This window comes from Mastigoproctus giganteus, chromosome 13 (genome assembly GCF_048544385.1).
Source record: "Mastigoproctus giganteus isolate SK-2022 chromosome 13, ASM4854438v1, whole genome shotgun sequence".
In the NCBI taxonomy this organism is placed as follows: domain Eukaryota; kingdom Metazoa; phylum Arthropoda; class Arachnida; order Uropygi; family Thelyphonidae; genus Mastigoproctus; species Mastigoproctus giganteus.
The window spans coordinates 80,367,487-80,388,344 of NC_143587.1; the positions used below are offsets into that span (position 1 = coordinate 80,367,487).

The following is a 20,858-nucleotide window of genomic DNA, read 5'->3' on the forward strand; positions in this document are numbered from 1 at the left end:
CCCCTCTCCCATTTCACCCCTCCGTTCGTTCGAAATACCTGTCCAGTTGAGCTTTAAATTTGTTTAGGCTATCAACTTCAACAACAAGTGATGGAAGTCGGTTCCACCAACCAACCACCCGCTGGCCAAAGGCAAATTTCCGCACATCTATCCGACATCCGTCCTTCCTCAATTTGAATTTATGCCCTCTGAGGTGATTATTCCGAGAAAGATGAAGAATCCCATTGGCATTGAGCATGCTCAAACCATTCAAAGCCTTATACACCTCTATCAGATCACCTCGCCGGTGCCTAGTCTCCAGACTCTGTAATTTGCAAAACTTAAGCCTTTCTTCGTAAGAGCAACCCTTTGTTCCATTTACTAATCTTGTTGCCCTTCTCTGTACCCGTTCCAGCAGCTCTACATCCTTCTTGAAATGAGGCCTCCAGACCTGTATACAGTACTCAAGATGTGGCCTAACCATTGCCTTATACAAGGGAATAATCACCTCCTTATCCCTGCTAGAAAAATTCCTGTATATCATTGACAAGACACCATGAGCTACTCTTTCAGCTCGTCTGCACTGCTCAGAGAACTTCATATCTGCCTGCACAATTACCCCCAGGTCCTTTTCATTCTCCACCACTGTCAGTGTAGTACCGCAGAGTTGATACATTGCTCTGGGGTTACTGTTACCCATATGTAGTACTTTACATTTGTCAATGTTAAACTTCATTTGCCACCTCTCAGCCCATCTGTTCAACCTTTCCAGATTCTGTTGCAGCAGCATAGCATCAGTAGTGTCCTTAACAACCCTGCCAACCTTTGTATCATCTGCAAACTTAGACATTAAACTTGATATCCCATCATCAATATCATTCATAAACACCGAAAACAACAATGGACCCAACACTGAACCTTGAGGAACTCCACTAATAACATTAGTCCATGTTGAGCAGTGTCCATTGATTACCACTCTCTGTCTTCTGCCACTCAACCATCCCCTTATCCATAGCAGCAATTTGCCTCCAATGCCACACTGCTCCAATTTGTGCAGCAGTCTTCCATGTGCAACAGTATCAAAAGCCTTCCTAAGATCCAAATATATAATATCAAAGTTATTCCCTGCATCCAGTTCTTTTGTGACTACATCATAGTATCCAATCAAATTGGTCAGGCAAGACCTGCCCTTAACAAAACCATGCTGCGTCTGAGCTATAACTGAATTCTTGTCTAGATGATCCTGCAGTGCTTCTTTAACCAGTGCCTCCATTAATTTACCTGGAACAGAAGTTAAACTAACAGGTCTATAATTACTTGTGTCAGCCTTTGATCCTCCTTTGTGAATTGGGGTTACATTTGCACATCTCCAGTCTATTGGTACCTCCCCTGAGTCCAAAGAAGCTCTCATAATTATGGCTAGGGGTTTGCATACTTCCTTTGCTGCCTCCTTTAATATAACTGGATAGATCCCATCCACCCCAGGTGCCTTTTTTATGTTTATCCTCAACAATCTCTCCTCCACTTTCCTCTCAGTTATTACAAAATCATCCAGCTCACTGCCAATGTTTACTTTACCTACATCATTCTCCTTCCTGAATAACTCCTCATGCGTGAATGTAGATGCAAAATACTCGTTTAGATTGTTAGCCACCTGAGCAGGATCCTCAACTGTTGAACCATCAATATCCAGTGGACCAATCTGATTCATCCCTTTCCTTCTCGAGTTCAAGTATGTAAAGAACTCCTTTCTGTTTTTCTTTGCATCCTTTGCCAAGGATTTTTCGTAGTCTGCCTTTGCCTGCCTAATCTCCTTTGTGACTTGGTTACAGACCAACTTATATCTATCATAGGCTTCCATGTCACCCATTAATTTGTATGTATACCATGCATTTTTCTTCTCTGCCACATGTCTCATTAGTCCATCTGACAACCATTTAGGCCTATACCTTGAACAATATTTCTTAGTTGGTATGTAAAGCCTGGTAGCCACCAAGATTAGTTCCTTGAATGCTTCCCATTTTGAGTTTGCTGTTGGTAACATCATCAGTTGGTCCCACTGTATAGAATTTAAATACTGTCTCAGACCATCATAGTCGCCTTTACGAAAACAAAAACCCTTCCCTTTACCTCTGATGGTAGTTACCTCCTTGAGTAAATCCCACTTCAACACACTGTGATCACTGCCACCTAGTGGTTCATTTATCTGCAGGTTCTTAATGCATGAAGAATCACTACTGATAATCAGATCAAGAGTATTGCTCCCTCTTGTTGCCTCACGAACATGCTGATGTAGAAAACAATCATCCAATAAATCCACAAAAGCCTTGCTAGTGTGCGAGTGACCAACCCACAAATTCCAGTCAATATCTGGGAAATTAAAATCCCCCATTATAAGACTCTCTGATTTACTGGCCCACTCTATTTCCCTGTACAATATATTATTATACTCATCAGAGTCATTAGGCCTATAGCACACTCCTACTCTCAATTTTGATTTCCCTATGCTTATGTCACACCAAACTGACTCGACACTGCCCTGTCCATCGATGTCAACTGGCTTCACTTCCTTTGACTTTATGTGTTTCTTAATTAATAGCATAACCCCTCCTCCCCTCCTGTCCTGTCTATCCTTTCTATATACATTGTATTCCCCAAATTCCAGTTCCGCATTACTTATATCTGTGTGACACCACGTCTCTGATATCCCAACAATATCTGCCTTTGATGTTTTGAGCAATACCTCAAATTCATCAAATTTATTTACCAAACTCCTAGCATTGGTGTACACGCAGGTATACATGCACCTGTTTCTATTCTTAGCTACCCTAACACAACCCATGTGTTTACTTGTAACGCAATGACTACCAGCAGTCTCTGAAATATCCTTATTTATACATAATCATAGCTAAAAACGCAATTAGAAATTTATTAAGGATTTGAAATAATTAATTAAAACAATTAAAATATGCGTGAGAAGAAGTTTAGCTGCTCACAGGTAACTTTCGATTTACGTCCTCAGTTAGCATTGTGAAGAGAAAACATGAACAGTTTAATAAGAAAAGTCGATTCTCAAAATGCAATTCAGTGCACTTGGAAACTTTATGCGTGTTAAATTCCAAATAGAGGAAAGGTTGATTAATTGGGAGTTTTGTGTTTAGTAGTAGTAGCAGTGGCATGTGATGCAAGAAAGCAAGTGTACTTATGCAGCATCAGCCAAAAAAAAAAAAAAATTACAAAACAATCCCCTCTAAATGTTTGTCCAGTTCCTCCTTAAATTTATTTAACCTATCAACTTCCACAACAACAGATGGAAGTTTGTTCCAGCAATTAACCACCCGCTGGTTAAAGGCAAATTTCTGCACATCTATTCTACATCTGTCCTTCCTCAATTTCAATTTATGCCCCCTTAGGTTCGTAATCTGAACAAGTGGATATTCAGCATGCTCAACCCATTCAAGGCCTTATACGCCTCAATCAGATCACTGCGCAGGTGCCTACTCTCAACCTGCTGCAATTTGCAGAACTTAAGCCTCTCCTGGTATAACTGAATTCTTGTCTAGATGATCTAGATGCAAATCACCAATCTTGTTGCCTTCTCTGTACATGCTCAAGCAAATCTACATCCTTCCTAAAATGAGGCCTCCAGACCTGTACGCAGTACTCAAGGCGTGGCCTGACCATCCCCTGGCAGCCTGTCTGCATTGCTCAGAAAACTTCATATCTGACTGCACAATTATTCCCAGGTCTTTTTCATTTTCTACCACCTTAAGTGTAGTACCACACAGTTGGTACATTTCTCTGGGGTTACTTCTACCCATATACAGTACTATGCATTTTTCAATGTTAAACTTCAGTTGCCACTTCTCAGCCCATCTGCCCAAATTTTCTAGATCCTGTTGCAGTAACACACTGCCATTACTGTCATTAACAACCATGCCAACCTTTGTATCAGCTGCAAACTTTGATGCTAAACCTGATATACCTTCATCAATATCATTGATAAATATACAAAACAACAGTGGACCCAACACCGAACCCTGTGGAACTCCACTAATAACATTAGTCCACAAAGAGCAGCACCCATTAATTACGACCCTATGGCTTCTCCCACTCAACCATCCTTTTATCCATTGTAGCAACTTACCCTTAATACCATTCTGCTCCAATTTGTACAGTAGTCTTCCATGCGCAACAGTGTCAAAAGCTTTCCTGAAATCCAAGTATATGATATCAAAATTATTTTTTGCATCCAGTTCCTTTGTAACCACATCATAATAACTAATCAAATTTGTCAGACAAGACTTTCCCTTAACAAACCCATGCCGTGTCTGAATTATTGCTGCAGTCTTGTCTAGATGATCCTGCAATGCATCTTTAACCAGTGACTCCATTATTTTACCCGGAACAGAAGTTAAACTAACTGGTCTGTAATTACTCGTATCACCCTTCGATCCCCCTTTGCGAATTGGGGACACATTTGCACTTCTCCAGTCCATGGGGACCTCCCCTGAGTCCAAGGATGCTCTCATAATTATGGCTAAAGGTTTGCTTACTTCCTTTGCCACCTCCTTTAATATAACTGGATAGATGCCATCCACCCCAGGTGCCTTTCTTATGCTTAATTTCAACAATTTCTCCTCCATTTAGTACGTTAAATGACATATGTCACCGAAACCATTCAACAACTAGTGGTTCAACTAGTTCAACAACTAGCAGAAACCTTTCAACAACCATTCACAATAATTAAATTAGACTCTAATTCAATTATTGTGATAGCTGAATCTATTAGTGGGTTGTGATTGTAGGAATGGACATGTTGTGTTAACTCTATATTAGATAGGTTAGATTTAAAACTATTAAAATGGTAATAGGTGCACGTATTAGAGATTTTAGAAGTACCGGATTTTGTCATAGTGCTCTCAATGTAACAGACCTTACACTCTGATTGGCATTGAATTAGATAAATGATATTATTGTAATCCTGCATGGTGTATTTGTGTGTTGTTCTATATGAATTAAATTTGGAGGTTAACTTATTGTATGATGAAAAAATTATGATTATGTTTGTGTTTGTGAAAAGCTGTCGGAGTTGTTTCACATATTGTCTGTCATAAGCAAGACAATTTGGGTTCCTTGTTCTTTATCATGATGATTTTTTCCATGATGTGTGTTATTAATTCTGTTTTCAACTCTGGAAATTGTCTCTTTTATTAACTGTAATGGATATTTTCTAGCTAAGAATTTTTCCATAAGGTAGTAGTAGTGGCATGTGATGCAAGAAAGAGTGTATGAGCTTATGCAGCATCAGCCAAAAAAAAAAAAAAAAAAAAAAATCACACCATTCCCTCCAAATGCCTGTCCAGTTCCTCCTTAAATTTATTCAACCTATCAACTTCCACAATGACAGATGGAAGTTTGTTCCAGCAATTAACCACCCGCTGGCTAAAGGCAAATTTCCGGACATCTATTCTACATCTGTTCTTTCTTAATTTGAATTTATGCCCCCTTAGGTTCGTAATCTGAACAAGTGGAAGGATCCCATCAGAATTCATTATGTTCAACCCATTCAAGGCCTTATACACCTCAATCAGATCACCGCGCAGGTGCCTAGTCTCCAGCCACTGCAATTTGCAGAACTTAAGCCTCTCTTGGTAAGAGGATCCCTTCATTCCTCTCACCAATCTTGTTGCCCTTCTCTGTACATGCTCAAGTAAATCTACATCCTTCCTAAAATGAGGCCTCCAGACCTGTACGCAGTACTTAAGGCGTGGCCTGACCATTGCCTTAAAGAGGGACAATTACCTCCTTTTCCCTGCTAGCAAAATTCCTATATATCATTGACAAAACCCCATGACCTGCCCTGACAGCCTGTCTGCATTGCTCAGAAAACTTCATATCTGACTGCACAATTACTCCCAGGTCCTTTTCATTCTCTACCACCTTAAGTGTAGTACCACACAGTTGGTATGTTTCTCTGGGGTTTATTCTACCCATATGCAGTACTTTGCATTTGTCAAGGTCAAACTTCAGTTGCCACTTCTTAGCCCATCTCTCCAAATTATCTAGATCCTGTTGCAGTAGCACACTGCCATTACTGTCATTAACAACCCTGCCAACCTTTGTATCATCTGCAAACTTTGACATTTAGCCTGGTATACCTTCATCAATATTATTGATAAATATACAAAACAACAGTGGACCCAACACCGAACCCTGTGGAACTCCACTAATAACATTAGTCCACAAAGAGGAGCACCCATTGATTACCACCCTGTCTTCTCCTACTTAACCATCCTTTTATCCATTGTAGCAACTTACCCTTAATACCATTCTGCTCCAATTTGTACAATAGTCTTCCATGCGCAACAGTGTCAAAAGCTTTCCTGAAATCCAAATATATGATATAAAAATTATTTTTTGCATCCAGTTCATTTGTAACCACATCATAATATCCTATCAAATTTGTCAGACAAGACTTTCCCTTAACAAACTCTTAAATCATCTTGTGTATAGCTATATTTAATGACATTGTGAATTTGGTTAAAAAGAACTGCTTCTTTAATGTATAGAGAATGATGTGAATAAAAATGTAGAAATTTATCCGTATGCATTTTCTTCCTATAAATCTTGGTACCTAACTCTGTACCAACTTTATAAATAGTAAGGTTTAAAAAATTAATTGTGTTATCTGTTTCCGTTTCAAGGGTAAATTTAAGTTGTTTGTTTATTGAGTATTGTGTGTGTTAAATGAGTAGTATATCAATGGAATTCTTATTACCTATTAAAAATTGTCATCCGCATATCTCATATATAATTTGATGTTAGAGGGAAAAGGTTGAAATACTTTCTGTTCAATAGAAGCTAAATAAATCTCAGACAAAGGGGCTAATACATGTGTCATATATCTGTTCATAAGACAAAGTTTACAAACAGATATATGACCTCCCTATGGGTCTGACTATATGAGCCCCGTTGTCCGAGATTTATTTAACAGGGCTGATATATCTGTCATATATCTGTTCGTAAGACAAAGTTTATGAACAGATATATAACCTCCCTATGGTTCTGGGTGCATCAGCCCGAGATTTATTTAGCTTCTATCAAACAGAAAGTACTTCAACCTTTTCCCTCTAACATCAAATTATATATGAGATATGCTTTTAATAGGTAATAAGAATTCCATCGATACACTACTCAATACATTTAACACAATACACGAACGACTTAAATTAACCCTTGAAACGGAAATAGATAATTAATTAATTTTCACACAATTAATTTTTTAAACCTTACTATTTATAAAGTTGGTACAAAGTTAGGCACTAAGATTTATAGGAGGAAAACACATACAGGTAAATTTTTATTCACATCATCCCCTATACATTAAAGAAGAAGTTCTTTTTAACCAAATTCACAATGCCATTAAATATAGCTATACACAAGATGATTTATCTATAGAACTAAAATACCTTATGGAAAAATTCATAGCTAGAAAATATCCATTAGTTAAGAAAAGAGACCATTTCCAGAGTTGAAAACAGAATTAATAACACACACCATGGAAAAAATCATCATGATAAAGAACAAGGAACCCAAATTGTCCTCCCTTATCACAGACAATATGTGAAATAACACCGACAGATTTTTACAAACACAAACATAACCATAATTTTTTCATCATACAATAAATTAGCCTCCAAATTTAATTCTTAATGAACAACACACAAATACACCATGCAGGATTACAATAATATCATTTATCTAATTTGATGCCAATCAGACTGTAAGGTCTGTTACACTGGGAGCACTATGACAAAATTTGGTACTTCTAAAATCTCTAATATGTGCACATATTACCATTTGAATAGTTTTAAATCTAACCTATCTAATACAGAGCTAACACAACATGTCCATTCCTGCAATCATACCCCACTAATAGATTCAGCTATCACAATAATTAAATTAGTCTAATTACAAAATTCTTCACACAATGCTTAATGAGGACGTAAATTTAAAGTTGCTCGTGAGCAACTATTAGCTTGTTTATTAATATTAATCCATTCAGAGCTATTCCCATCTTAATGATTTTAATTGACAACTGTGAAAAGGAATGTACATTCCCTTCTTCTCGTGCATATTTTAATAGTTTTAATTAATTATTTCAAATCCTTAATAAATTCCAAAATGTAATTGCATTTATAGCTAGATTATGTATAAATAAGGTTCTTTCTGTAGCCGAGTGGGCAGGAGCGGGAGTGCAGTAGCACACGCTCTTTGAGTAGATCGGGGTTCAAGCCCCTGACTGCTGAATACGGTCGATCTGCCAACCCGCACTGGACCAGATTATGGTCCATTTCCCTCAGCATGAATTGTTGAGGAGGCTTCCATCCTGCAGTGGGTTGATAATGGCTGCACTTTACTTTTTTTTTTTTTTAAGGTTCTTATTCACATTAACTATGAGTCTTCTGTAATCACATTACATCCAAGTGGATCATTCAAGAGTGAGTGCTGAAAAGGAAGTTAATAATTTAAATAAATTCAAGGAAGAAACTAGACAAACTTTTGGAGCGAATGGATGGGTGAAATGGGAGGGTTGTTTTTTTTTTTTGCTGATGCTGTATAAGCTTGCTTTCTTGAATCATATGCCTCTACTAATGCTAGTTCATAATTTATAACATTATAAAATGTGAACTTGAACAAATAAAACTTATAACTGCTATAAAAAAAATTTGAAAAGGTAAGGGCTGAAATCAAGAAGTTTGAAGAGAAAATTAAAGCAATTTAACAGTAGTTTTGTCTTATTAACAGTTCATGGCTGCTAGAGAAAATAACTCAAACCAAATAGCTATTTTTTCATAAAAATTTTACTATGCATTTTCAGCAGTTTTTGACATATCGTAAAGAGACTTGTTACAAAATCAATAAAAAAAAACTTCACTATTAGAATTAATACTTTTCTAGCTAATTATCAAATGTTTTAAAAGATTCCAGCAGCAAAAAAAAAAAAAAAAATACAGACATTTATGAATGAAAAATTTAGCGCTATTCAGTTTTAAAAGTATAAAGTAATTTACCACTTACCCCATATATGTGTTCATTTGAATTAATCTTATCCAGGTATTCAGAAAAGCAGCATTTACTATCTATTGCAGTACATAGGATAGGAAAGTCTTAAATTCCTGTTTAAATAACTGTCTTGCATAATTTGGTACTATGATATTTTAGAATACAAGTTTTTTCTTTATGAGATGCTTTCTTTTTCTCATTTTAGTGTGTTCTATCTGCTATTATTGTGATCTCATTAAAATCAATGTTAATTCATTTTGGAGATCTGAAGAGAGCTTGGAATACTTCAAAGTTAGATGCTGTAAGTAAAGAGATATCTTACATTAGTAATTCAGTAATTTGACATTGTAAATATTTTCTTTTCTAAAAATAATTATGGTTATTAATTACAAAGAGGCATCATAGGAATGATATACAAGTATATGTAAGTGTTGTTGTGTTGTCATTAGCTTTTAGGCACATCAAAAACTTAACCATATTGATGTCTGTACAAGCATGTGTTTCTGGGCCAATTTGCATGTTGTATGAATTGAAAAACCCAAATAGCTCATAGGGGGAACCCTACTTCCTCTGCTTGAGATCAGCTAAGTACAGTCTTGATTGAAGAGGGCTTTAGAAATTTCTTTGATCATCAATGGGAATCAAACTCTGACCACTCTAAACAAGTGACAAATGGCAACACCACTATGCTGTCTTGGAAGACTGCACTGCTCTATCATTAATATCTAGACACTTGCATTTCTACAGGAAATCTAATAACATGTGCTAAAACCTTTAGCCTCAATGGAATACTCTCCATCAGCATTTTTGTAAATGACCTTTGATATTTTTTGCCATTTGAAATTCAAAGTGGTGACCACTTCAATCTGTTTTTTTTTTTTTGGAGAGTCTCTCACACACACACCTGATTAACATTAGCATTAGTAGAGGCATTTGATGCAAGAAAGCAAGCTTATGCAGCATCAGCCAAAAAAAAAAAAAAAAATAATAAATAAATAAATAAAAAATAACCACTTCCACTTCACCCCTCTGTTCGTTCGAAATACCTGTCCAGCTGAGCCTTAAACTTATTTAGGCTATTAACTTCCACGACAAGGGATGGAAGTCTGTTCCACCAACCAATCACCTGCTGGCTAAAGGCAAATTTCCTCACGTCTATCCTACATCTGTCTTTCCTCAATTTGAATTTATGCCCTCTCAGGTGATTATTCTGAGCAAGAGGAAGAATCCCATCAGCATTGAGCATGCTCAAACCATTCAAGGCTTTATACACCTCTATCAGATCACCTCACTGGTGCCTAGTAATTTGCAAAAATGCACTGTAATTTGCAAAACTAAGCCTTTCTTCATAAGAGCACCCCTTTGTTCCATTCACTAATCTTGTTGCCCTTCTCTGTACTCATTCCAGCATCTCTACATCCTTCTTGAAATGAGGCCTCCAGACCTGTATACAGTACTCTAGGTGTGGCCTGACCATTGCCTTATACAAGGGAATAATCACCTCCTTATCCCTGCTAGAAAAATTCCTATATATCATTGACAATACACCATGAGCTACTCTTGAAGCCCGTCTGCACTGCTCAGAAAACTTCATATCTGCCTGCACAACCACCCCCAGGTCCCTTTCATTCTCTACCACTGTCAGTGTAGTACCACAGAGTTGATACGTTGCTCTGGGGTTACTGTTTCCCATATGTAGTACTTTACATTTGTCAATGTTAAACTTCATTTGCCACCTCTCAGCCCATCTGGTCAACCTTTTCAGATCCTGTTGCAGTAGCATAGTGTCAGTAGTGTCCTTGACAACCCTGCCAACCTTCGTATCATCTGAAAACTTGGACATTAAGCTTGATATACCATCATCAATATCATTTATAATGGACCCAATACTGAACCCTGAGAGACTCCACTAATAACATTAGTCCACGATGAGCAGTGTCCATTGATTACCACTCTGTCTTCTCCCTCTCAACCACCCTTTATCCATAGCAGCAATTTGCCTCCAATGCCACACTGCTCCAATTTATGCAGCAGTCTTCCATGTGCAGCAGTATTAAAAGCCTTTCTAAGATCCAAGTATATAATATCAAAGTTATTCCCTGCATCCAGTTCTTTTGTGACTGCATCATAGTATCCAATCAAATTGGTCTGGCAAGACTTCCTCTTAACAAAACCATGCTGTGTCCGAGCTATAAGGCCCCGAGTGCCAAGCGAGTGATCTAGCGATTTACAAAGTGAATTTGAAAGAGTTTTTTCTAAAGAGAATTTGTTAAAGAGATTTCCAAAGGCTTTACTTTCAAAGTTATTTATTTTCTGGCTCTTTGTAAATAAAGAAGGAAGCCTCCTACAAGAAAGGAAAGACACCTTTCTTTTGTATATATAACTACTTTTCTAACACACTAACCACTAACCTTTATCGCTTGGTCACTGGTGGCACCGCTCCTGCCTCCACGTCTAGGCAGGAGCGGTGCCACCAATGAATTTCCAGGTCTAGAGCCCAAGAGTGCTCAATGTGACAATCATGAACCCGACCATGACTTCTCTACCTCGAAGAGAATGAAAAAAGATGCAGGCAGACAGGAATCACCAGCCTTCCTGATTATCCATTCTCTGTCGGCACAGGCTGTTAGCAAGCTCTCCCCTTTCATAATCCAATGATACCTGGAACATGCAGCAGCATCACCAAAAATGGTGAAACGTCTCCAATCTGGGGACTTGCTAATAGAGACTTCTCTCCCAAGACATTCTGAACAACTATTGAAACTCACCACTTTAAGCGGAATTCCAGTACAAGTCACTCCACATAACACCCCTGAATTCGTCCAAGGGAGTGATTACTGAGTGGGATCTACTGAACGTGTCCGAAGAAGAAATAGTACAGGAACTAAAGATACAAAATGTAGCTCAAGCAAAAAGAATCATGATACGAAAAGATGGTACCTTAGTCCCAACACGTAACATAATTCTAACTTTCAATTCACCGAATCTACCAGCATCAGTCAAAGCAGGTTACTTAAATTGCCATGTTCGACTCTTTATCCCAAATCCCCTAAGATGCTACAAATGCCAGAAATTTGGTCACTCCCAGACAGCATGCCGTGGTGTTTCAACATGTCCAAACTGTGGCTCCACAACTCATACCCAGTCAGAATGCAAAGCACAAACTCCGCAGTGTCCTAATTTCAGGGGAAGCCACCCAGCATACTCTAAAGAACGTGATCTCTGGAAGATAGGCAAGAAAATACAAAAATATAAGACTGAAAATAAAGTCTCCTATCAAGCTAGGAAACAAATCAAACTGATCATGCTAAATAGCTCTTATGCCTCGGTTATCCACTCTCACAAATCAGTAGCATGTCAGACAGAAGTGTCACTCTCTCCAGATAAATCGATTGCAGACTGGGCTTGATCAGTTCTATCGACCCAGCCTACATCAAAGCCAAATACAGTAGATCAAAGTATGAATACACCTCTTACGGTTCCAACCCAGATCATAACCCAAGGTAAAGTAACAGAAAAACTGCAAAAATCAGATCCTGTTGAAGGTTAATCAACCACCCTCAACAAGGATGGATACTGATGATACGATTACCCAAGACCTTCTTGAATTACATGCAGATGATGAAGGGCGCCTCCGTAGCCAGGTGGGAAGGAGCAGCAGTGCGTAGCACATGCTTCTTGATTAGACCGGGGTTCGAGCCCGTCACCACCAAATACGGAGTATGCGGAAAGGTCAAGGAATGACCACCGCATATCCCGGAGCAATATGGCCTTAGTTGCTAATGCTCCTAAAAACCAAATAACGAACGAACGAACGAGCAGATGATGAAATGGAAGATAACAATAATTCAACACGTCCCAACTTCCCCAGAAAAAGAAAAACCTAAGCTGGATCGTCACAAACAACCCACTTACAAAAAGCAGTCGGATTCATCTCCTTCTTACAAATCCAAATAATGGAACAGATCATCCAATGGAACTGTAGAGGCCTTCAGTAATATCGATGATATCCATGAATTAATTCACCACTACAGACCTCTTGCAATGTGCTTGCAGGAAACGAATTTGACACCTCAGATCTCAATCAAAATCAAAAATTATACTATGTTCAGACAAGACAGAGCTGGCACTAACAGTGCTCACGGAGGAGTAGCAATACTCATGGATTCAAGCATCCCCTCCAGACGCATCCATTTATAAACTTCCTTAGAAGCTGTTGCCACTCGCATTGTAAATGGTATTACACTGACACTGGTTTCAATCTATCTTCCACCAAATCATCAATATACCATTCAAGAAATCGAAGATCTTGTCTTGCAGTTACCATCTCAATTTTGTATCCTAGGAGACTTTAATGCCCACCATCCAATATGGGGTTCCCCTATATCAGACAAACGAGGGAAGCTTATTGAAATGTTGATAGACAGGCAAAATTTAACTTTACTAAATACTGGCACTCCCACATATATCCATCTTCCTACAGGTTCAACTTCTACAATAGACCTTACCATTTGTTCCCCAATCCTCTTTCCAAGTATAGAGTGGGTAACTCTAAGCGATCCTTATAACAGTGACCACTATCCCATAATCTGCAAAATTCAAACATCCTGTTCCTTCCCAACAGAAAATCCAATTAAAATGGAAATTTTCAAGAGCTGACTGGACAAAATACAGAATGCACATATCATTTGACAACTACATTATTCAGTCCTGTTCCATTGACAGTGTTACTGAGCACATCACAAATCAAATTCTGTCAGTCGCATCCGCTACCATTCCTCAATATCAAGTAAGAAATAGACGAAAAACAAATTACTGGTGGAATGAAGACTGTAATCATGCAAAAAAAGAGAAAAACAAAGCGTGGAACCTTTTCCGCAAACACCCAACCACCTCCAATCTTATTAGTTATAAACGTCTCAGAGCAAAAGCCTGTTTCATCAGACATAAAGCGAAAAAAGAAAATTGGATTAAATTCGCTTCATCAGTAAATAAAAATACCGATATCAGATTAATCTGGAGAAAAATAAAATGTTTAAACAGTAAATTCCCTTCTTTATCCACCCCACTACGTAACTGGAATGGACAGGAGCTTACTACTCCTACAGAAATAGCAAATGCACTGGTGGTCGTATTTTCTCAGTTGTCCTCTTCTACCGCCTATGACAAACATTTCAAAAACTTAAAACGGTTGCAGAGAAATTTCACTGGAAATTCCGCTTTATCTTATAATAAACCATTTACCATGCTTGAGCTGCAACAATCCCTTAACCACTCAAGAAACAGTGCTGCTGGCCCTGATGGGATATACTATGTAATGCTGCGAAATTTGGATCAGAGATCACTCTCCTTACTGCTCATATTCTTCAATCGAATTTTTTCTGAACATACCTTCCCAAGTTCCTGGCGTCATTCTTATGTACTAGCAATTGCAAAGCCCGGTAAAGATCATTCTGTTCCGCAGAATTACAGACCAATATCCCTTACCAGCTGTCTAAGCAAAACCCTCGAGAAAATGTTACATCACCATCTCACTTGGTTCCTGGAGTCCCAAAATTTGATTCACAACAACCAATTTGGATTCCGGAAAAATCGATCTTCATTGGATCTCATGATCAAAACCGAGACAAACATTAGAAATGCTTTCGTCAAGAAGGAACATCTCGTAATGGTCTGTCTTGATGTTGAGAAAGCCTTTGACACTACATGGCGATTCGGCCTCTTAAAAGATCTGCATTCTCTTGGCCTGAGAGGTAATTTACCATACTTTATCAAAAATTTTCTACATCAGAGATCCTTTCAAGTTCGTTACCGGGGAACCCTCTCTAAGATCTTTACCCAAGAAGAAGGAATTCTGCAAGGGTCGGTTCTCAGTGCCACTTTATTTGCAATGAGAATGAACCATATAATTGAACTTATTCCGAAAACTGTAGATTCGTACCTTTTCGCAGATGATCTCTCAATATCCTGTCATTCTCAAAACATGCATTATATTGAACAGCAGCTACAAATATCAATTAATCGCATCCTGACATGGATGACACAAAATGGTTATAGCCAGAAATCTGCTGCCATACACTTCCTTAATGCCCGAGCTCCACTTGAATAACCATCCTCTTCCCATAGCTAATTGTATTCGTCTGCTAGGATTATTTTTCGACAGCAAGTTAAACTTCCAAAAACACGTTGAATATCTCCGGACAAACTGTCAAAAGAAACTGAACATACTCAGAGTTTTATCAGCGACAACATGGGGAGCAGATCGTTACAGCCTGCTTCGCCTATACAGAACCATAATTAGGTCACGCCTGGACTATGGGACACCTGTTTTCGATTCTGCTAGGGAGAGTGTTTTATCTCGCCTCAACCCTATTCAACATTCAGCTCTTAGATCAGCATTAGGTGTGTTCAGAACATCTCCAGTGCAAAGTTTATATATCGAAGCCCATGAACCTCCTCTAAATATCAGGAGAAAGATGTTGCTGTTAAACTATGCAATCAAGATACAAAGCCAGAGAACCCATCCTAACTGGTCAATACTTCATGATCCGCTGTATATGACCCTGTATAGAAACAAACCACAGACAGTTCGGCCTGCTGGTATTAGGCTAAAACATCTAACAGAAGATTGGGATATACACTTCAATAAAATCTTGCAAGATCCTATAGATCCTGACCCTCCATGGTCTGTCATCATGCCATGTTGTGACAAGTATTTCGACCAGTGGGGTAAACACTCTCTATCAGACTTTACCATTGAACATGCTCAACATTATCAACATTGAACATGATCAACATTGAACACATTGAACATGCTCAACATTATCCTGACTTTGCTAAAATATATACAGATGGATCGAAGTCTGAGAATGGATCGGGTGCAGCAGTGGTACTCCCTGATAAAATAATTTCTCAATCTCTTCCGACAGAGTGTAGCTACACAACTGAATTATTTGCCATAAACCTTGCATTAGAAAATGTCTTCCACATGTCAATTCAAAAGAGCATAATATGCACAGATTCACAAGGTTCCATATTAGCATTGCAAAACAATTCCCTGCCTACTCACCCGATATCAAAGCTCATCAAAACACAGTTGATACGTCTTAGAGAGCATCAGCAAAAGGTTATCTTCTGCTGGATCCCAGGCCATACCGGAATACCAGGGATGAAATTGCAGATGATGCTGCCAAAAATCCATCCAGCCAAGCCCCAACGAATTTGCTAGTACCCGTCACAGATTATAAAATGAATATACAAAGAATATGTAAGGATCAATGGATTCTTCAGTGGCAAACACAACTCCATAATAAACTATGCCAAATAAAACCCTTACCAAAATTATGGGCTTCTAACTTTATAGCAAACAGACAAGAAGAAGTAATTCTAGCCAGAGCCAGAATCGGTCATACTCATTTAACCCATATGTTTCCTTTGTCAGGAAATGATCCTCCCCAGTGTAATCATTGTCATACACCACTCATAGTCAAACACATACTTCTGGACTGTACTCTTTGTAATAATGCTCGATTAATGTCTTTCAGTTCTCTGTCAAATTTAAAGGAACCTTTGTCACTTCGCCATATCATAGGCAAAAATTCAAATCTCGCAGAATTCTTCTCCTTTCTAAAACAAATAAGATTGTACAACCATATTTAACTGCTTCTAAATCAACAAATGCAGACAGTATGCACCACTTCTATAAGTGCAATATGGCCTAAGTAGCCATTGCACTTTAAACCCCAACAACAACAACAACAACCGAGCTATAATTGAAGTCTTGTCTAGATGATCCTGCAGTGCTTCTTTAACCAGTGCCTCCATTAATTTTCCGCGAACAGAAGTTAAACTAACAGGTCTATAATTACTTGTGGCGCCCTTTGATCCTCCTTTGTGAATTAGGGAGCACATCTCCAGTCCATGGGTACTTCCCCTGAGGCCAAGGAAGCTCTCATAATTATGGCTAAGGGTTTGCTTACTTCCTTTGCTGCCTCCTTTAGTATAACTGGATAGATCCCATCCACCCCAGGTGCCTTTCTTGTACAGTCGGTCCTTGTATAACACGTGTTTACATTACACGAATTCGATCATACACGATTTATAAATAGGGGAACGATATCTTATATAACATGAACCGAATTCGCTTATGCACGATTCGCCTTTGTGTTTACAAGAAATGGCAATCACCCCAACCGAACACAACACGATAGAAATGAAGTGAAGATTCTGAAAATGTATTTATGTTTTTTATATCAGTGAAGGGGAAATATATTTCACAATAATAACGTAAAAACCAACACAATTCCAGCTATCGATATAATCGCAAATGCAATTAGATGGAGTTTACTACCAGTTTATAATAGATTCCACTAGCAGAAACGCAACTGGAAATTGTTTTATGGTAGTAACCCCCAGAAATGTGCTTTAGTAAAATGTGAGGTGTTAATAGTGTATCTCGGCCTTTACGGTGTTGTTCATTCAGTTGCTACATGGGCGCAGCTTTGTTTATGTGTATCAAGCGTGCCTCCTCATTTTGTAATTGTGCTTTGTTCCCTAAAAATGAGTAAAATACTTAAAAGGTGTGAAAAGGAAGCATCCTGGCGAAGACACTGCAGATTCAGAGAGAAAAAGAAAAGCAATATCAATAAACAGAGGCAGTCAAAAATTCTTACCCGGGGAAAGTTTTTAGTGGCCTCACACTAGTGTTTATGGCTAAAATCACACTGGCCTCCAGCCCACCGGGATTTCCCCAGTAAGGCTTATGGCCAGTCCGCCTCTGTTGATAGAGAAAAAATATGAAATTGTGAAACGCTTTGAGCAAAATGAAAGACCATGTGATATTGCACGTGCTACAGACCTAAATGAGGTAACGCCGAGAATTAGAAAGAATGCAGAGAAAATAAAAACAACTTTCATAGCAGGAACAACACAAAGAGTAATTAAAATCCATTAGATTAAGACACAAATAATTGGAAGAGATGGAACGGCTGTCATCTGTTTGGATAGAAAATCAAACAAAAAACAAGTTTGCTTATGATAGAAGCAAAAGCATTAGCAATATTTTATTACGTAATAGTCGTAATAAAATACGTAAGCATTTTATTACGACTTATGTATTATAAAATACGTAAGTATTTTATTACGACTATTTTATTTAATATAATAAATTTTTTACTATTTTATTAATAAATTTTTATTATTTAAATAAATAATAAAAAATAAATATTTTTTATTATTTATTATATTATAATAAAAATAAAAATATATTATTTTTTATTACGTATTTTAATCGTTATAAAATACATAAGTATTTTATAACGATTAAAATTACCCGATTATTTATTGTGTTTGGTAATGTTTTGGTTCCAAATGTGTGTTCAATCTTGGGTGGTCGGCACCTAACCCCACTTTTCCCATAGGGCCTGTTGTTTATATTGCACGATTTTGCATTGCACGAGGGTTTCTAGGAACACAACTATTGTGCTATACGAGGACAGACTTTATTTATCTTCAACAATTTCTCCTCCACTTTACTCTCAGTTATTACAGATTCTCTAGTTTACTGCCAGAGTTGAATACACCTCTGGCATTCCCCTTGCTGAATAACTCCTCATGTGTGAATGTCGATGCAAAATATTCATTTAGTTTGTTAGCTACCTGAGCAAGATCATCAACAGTTGACCCATCGATATCAAGTGGACCAATCTGATTCATCCCCTTCCTTCTAGAGTTTACATAAGTTAAGAACTCTTTGCTATTTTTCTTTGCATCCCTTGCCAAAGATTTCTCGTAATCTGCCCTCGCCTGCCTAACCTCCTTTGTAACTTAGTTACAGATCATCTTGTATCTATCATAGGCTTCTGTGTCACGTGTTAATTTGTATGTATCCCATGCATTTTTCTTCTCTGCCATATGTCTCATTAGTTCATCTGACATCCACTTAGGCCTAAACCTTGAAAAATATTTTTTAGTTGGTATGTAAAGCCTAGTAGCTTCCAAGATAAGTTCTTTGAATGCTTCCCATTTTGAATTTGCTGTTGGTAACATCATCAGTTGGTCCCACTGTACAGAATTTAAATACTGTCTCAGTCCATCGTAGTCGCCTTTACGAAAGCAATAACCCTTCCCTTTACCCCTAATGGTAGTTACCTCTTTGAGTAAATCCCACTTCAGCACACTGTGATCACTGCCACCTAGTGGTTCATTTACCTGCAGATTCTTAATGCATGAAGAATCACTACGGATAATCAAATCAAGAGTATTACTCCCTCTAGTTGCCTCTCGAACATGCTGATGTAGAAAACAATCATCCAATAAATCCACAAAAGCCTTGCTAGTGTGTGAGTGACTAGCCCCCAAATTCCAGTCAATATCTGGGAAATTAAAATCACCCATTATAAGACTCTCTGATTTACTGGCCCACTCTATTTCCCTGTACAGTTTCTTATTATACTCATCAAAGTCATTAGGCCTATAGCACACTCCTACTCTCAATTTTGATCTCCCAATGCTTATGTCACACCAAACTGACTCGACACTGCACTGTCCAGCAATGTCGACTGGCTTCACTTCCTTGGATTTTATGTATTTCTTAACTAATAGCATAACCCCTCCTCCCTTCCTATCCTGTCTATCCTTTCTATAGACATTGTACTCCCCAAATTCCAGTTCTGCATTCCTTATATCCGTGTGACACCACGTCTCTGAAATCCCCACAATATCTGCCTTTGATGTTTTGAGCAATACCTCAAATTCATCAAATTTATTTACTAAACTCCTAGCATTGGTGTACATGCAAGTATACATGCACCTGTTCTTTTTCTTAGCTACCCTAACACAACCCATGTGTTTACTTGTACCCCAATGATTCCCAGCAGTCTCTGAAATATCCTGCATCTTATTTTCCAGGCTGCAGCTCATTGCAATAGAAGCAGTGCAAGAATCACTTTCACCTCTGCCAGTGGCTATTGTTAATCTATTAGTCCTTGTATCCCCCCAATTTGGCAGTTTTCCGGCCCACCTAACACTGCCTCGATAGCATCAGCAAACATTCTTGCACCCTTTCTATTTAAGTGTATCCCATCCCTGTAGAAGCAGTCTCTCCTGTTAACAAGTACAGACCAGGCAAGGAAGCCGAGGCTTATGCTGCCCTGGCCAAAAAAAAAAAAAAAATCCCGAGTTAATATACACCTCTTGGATATTACCCAGCCTTGCACAATCTCACAATCGAACTGATGATCCAGTTCATCTCAGAGGTGCTGTATAGGATTGAGGTCAGGGCTCTGAACTGGCTATCCAAACTTTGCTCATGTCCTCAAACTAGTCCATCACAATGTGAGCAGTATGGCATGGCACATTGTCCTGCTGATATAGGTATGGGTTCCCCAATATGATCCCACAATATTGGTAATTCAGTATTATTCAGGATGTCTAGATGGACCTCGTCATTTATGGTTTTCCAGAACAACCAATGGTTCCAGGCCAACTCTTGAAAAACAGCCTCCTCCAAACTTTGTTGTTGGGATGATACAATCCAGCAGATAGCTTTCTTCCGGCATCTGCTACACTCAAGCATGACCATTAGATTGATAGACCATGTACTGTGACTCATGACTACAAAGTGCAGCTTTCCACTGGCCTGTGGTTCAAAAATGGTGAGCATTATACCAAGCCAGATGGTGTCTGGCATTAGCACATAGAACACTGCATATGATGTAGCATCCTGTGTGTGTGTGTGTGTGTGTGTGTGTGTGTGTGTGTGTGTGTGTGTGTGTGTGTGTGTGTGTGTGTGTGTGTGTGTTGTGACAAGT

The 20,858-nt window shown here is 38.3% G+C and overlaps 1 protein-coding gene across 1 annotated transcript in view; it reads left to right on the top strand.

The window, feature by feature from the left end:
• Nucleotides 1-20,858, top strand: part of LOC150076212 (prestin-like) — a 402,991-nt gene that overhangs the window by 289,095 nt on the left and 93,038 nt on the right. Inside the window, exon 12 of the mRNA XM_090387581.1 lies at nucleotides 9,254-9,349. Coding sequence (XP_090243707.1) covers nucleotides 9,254-9,349 — 96 coding nt within the window. The remainder of the gene's footprint in view (nucleotides 1-9,253; nucleotides 9,350-20,858) is intronic.